Source organism: Taudactylus pleione, unplaced genomic scaffold, assembly GCF_031769625.1.
Source record: "Taudactylus pleione unplaced genomic scaffold, aTauple2 ptg000061l, whole genome shotgun sequence".
In the NCBI taxonomy this organism is placed as follows: domain Eukaryota; kingdom Metazoa; phylum Chordata; class Amphibia; order Anura; family Myobatrachidae; genus Taudactylus; species Taudactylus pleione.
This window is the reverse complement of record NW_028284463.1, coordinates 9,560,176-9,562,122: the sequence shown is the minus strand read 5'-3', so window position 1 is coordinate 9,562,122 and position 1,947 is coordinate 9,560,176. Positions and strand designations below refer to the sequence as shown.

The 1,947-nt window shown below is 36.3% G+C and overlaps 1 protein-coding gene across 1 annotated transcript; it reads right to left on the bottom strand.

Annotated features, from left to right (window-relative positions):
• Window positions 1–238: 238 nt before the first annotated feature.
• On the bottom strand, window positions 239–1,153 carry LOC148535013 (olfactory receptor 7A5-like). Its single transcript, XM_088464906.1, has one exon. The coding sequence runs from the start codon at window positions 1,151–1,153 to the stop codon at window positions 239–241; it is 915 nt and encodes a 304-aa protein (XP_088321032.1).
• Window positions 1,154–1,947: the final 794 nt, after the last annotated feature.

The following is a 1,947-nucleotide window of genomic DNA, read 5'->3' as shown; positions in this document are numbered from 1 at the left end:
GCAGGTGGGTGATGTTTTCTTCATGTTCAGCTGGTACATAATAACTCTGAAACTAGGCTTATGTCCATGCAAAACCATGATAGGACCGTAAGGGACTGTATTATTTCTGCAGCTCAGATAGCATTCTTTCCCATCCAATGGCCACTAATATTCTGTATGGACCAGCCATCAACAAGGACATTTACCAGAACATGGATACAGGAAAGAGGCTATTTATGAACAAATGAGGAGTTACCATCTATGCCACTAATCGCTGAAGAGCTCTCCTGATTTCATGATTGCGTAGACTGTATACAAGCGGATTTACCATGGGGATCACTGTAGTATACAGCATGGTCATGACCTGCTCTAGAGCATTGTATTGCTGTGATGGTGGCATCAGGTATACAGGTATACAGTTAGCATAGTAGATGATCATGACAGTGAGGTGGGATGAGCAGGTGGAGAAGGCTTTTCTTTTTCCTTCCCTTGATTTTATATGTAATATAACAGTGATAATTTTTTTGTATGACATCACATTGATGAGGAAAGGACAAAAGCCAAGTAACACTATGTCAACATACATAACCATATAAAACATGTTTGAGCCAGAACAGGAGATGTCACTCAGAGCTTTAGCATCACAGAAGAACTGATGAATGGTGACAGAATGGCAGAAGGACATTTTTAGAACGGATAGTACACATGACATTGAGTTTAAACATGCGCATAGCCAGATCATCGTCACAAGCAGGATACAGATCTTCCTGCTCAGTATCTGGTGGTAGTGTAAAGGATGACAGATGGCAATGTATCGGTCATACCCCATTACAAATATAAGTATATCCTCAGAGCTGGCAGCTATAAAGAAAAAATATATCTGAGTTAAACATTGTGTGAAAGTTACTGTGTTATTCCCAGATTGCAACATGTCCAGCAGTTTGGGGACAGTTACTGTTGTATAACACATATCTACAAAGGACAGGTTACACAGAAACAGGTACATGGAGGTGTGTAAACGTGAATCCAAACATATCACTGCAGTTATAGCTAAATTCACCAGGAGTCCAAGTAGGAATATTAAGAAAACAACATAAAAAATGAGGGGTTCATCACCGGCATTCATGGAAAATGGCAAAATGTGGAATTCTATAATAGAAGTGTCATTCTCCATGAGATTCTGGCACCAATCTGCAAGACAATAATCATAAGGTTCATTCCATGAAATATAGGACACAATACATGAAAATACACTTCACATAACTGCTAACATTTTAGTATATCGATGATGCTAAAAGATTGTAGTATATTGTGTGACTGTAGCAGTGACTTCAAATAGTAGTTAACATTGGTGACTGGTTCTATGTTGAATATGAAGAAAAGAGTTATCCAGGTGAGATCAAGGACATTAGAGATGGAGAATACTTAGTGAGCACAATGGAGCAAGCTGGCTGCAACTGGAAATGACCATCATCGCCAGATGAAATATCTTATTTTCACAGTTAATCAGGAAGATAAGCAGACCTAAATAGATTTATTCACGTGAATTCTATAAGTTTGAGTAGATTGTATCAGGGCCCTTTAACTGGGGACTGAAATGTAATGTGAGTCACATTTGTATGTAATGTACGTCACATGTCAAACTTCCTTTTACTTATAGTTTGGATTACATAATTTTTTTGTTTTTGTGTCAATCATAAGTTCCTATGTTCATTCTGTTGTAACATGTGTTTCGCATATAAACAATAAAATGTAGCTACTAAGAGTGCACATTTTTTCTGTTTCTAAGCATTCATTTATGACTATTTACCCCAATTTTTTGTAATATTTTTAAAATGTTGAATTTTAGCTTCATTTTTCAGCCATAAGTTGCAGGCCCACACACATATATATATATAAATAAATATAATTTTATATATATATATATATATATATATATATGAAAAAGGGGGTTAAAAAAACATGCGC

What these genes read in the sequence shown, in the direction of transcription:
- LOC148535013 (XM_088464906.1), bottom strand. Translation starts at nt 1,153, where the DNA reads ATGGAGAATGACACTTCTATTATAGAATTCCACATTTTGCCATTTTCC.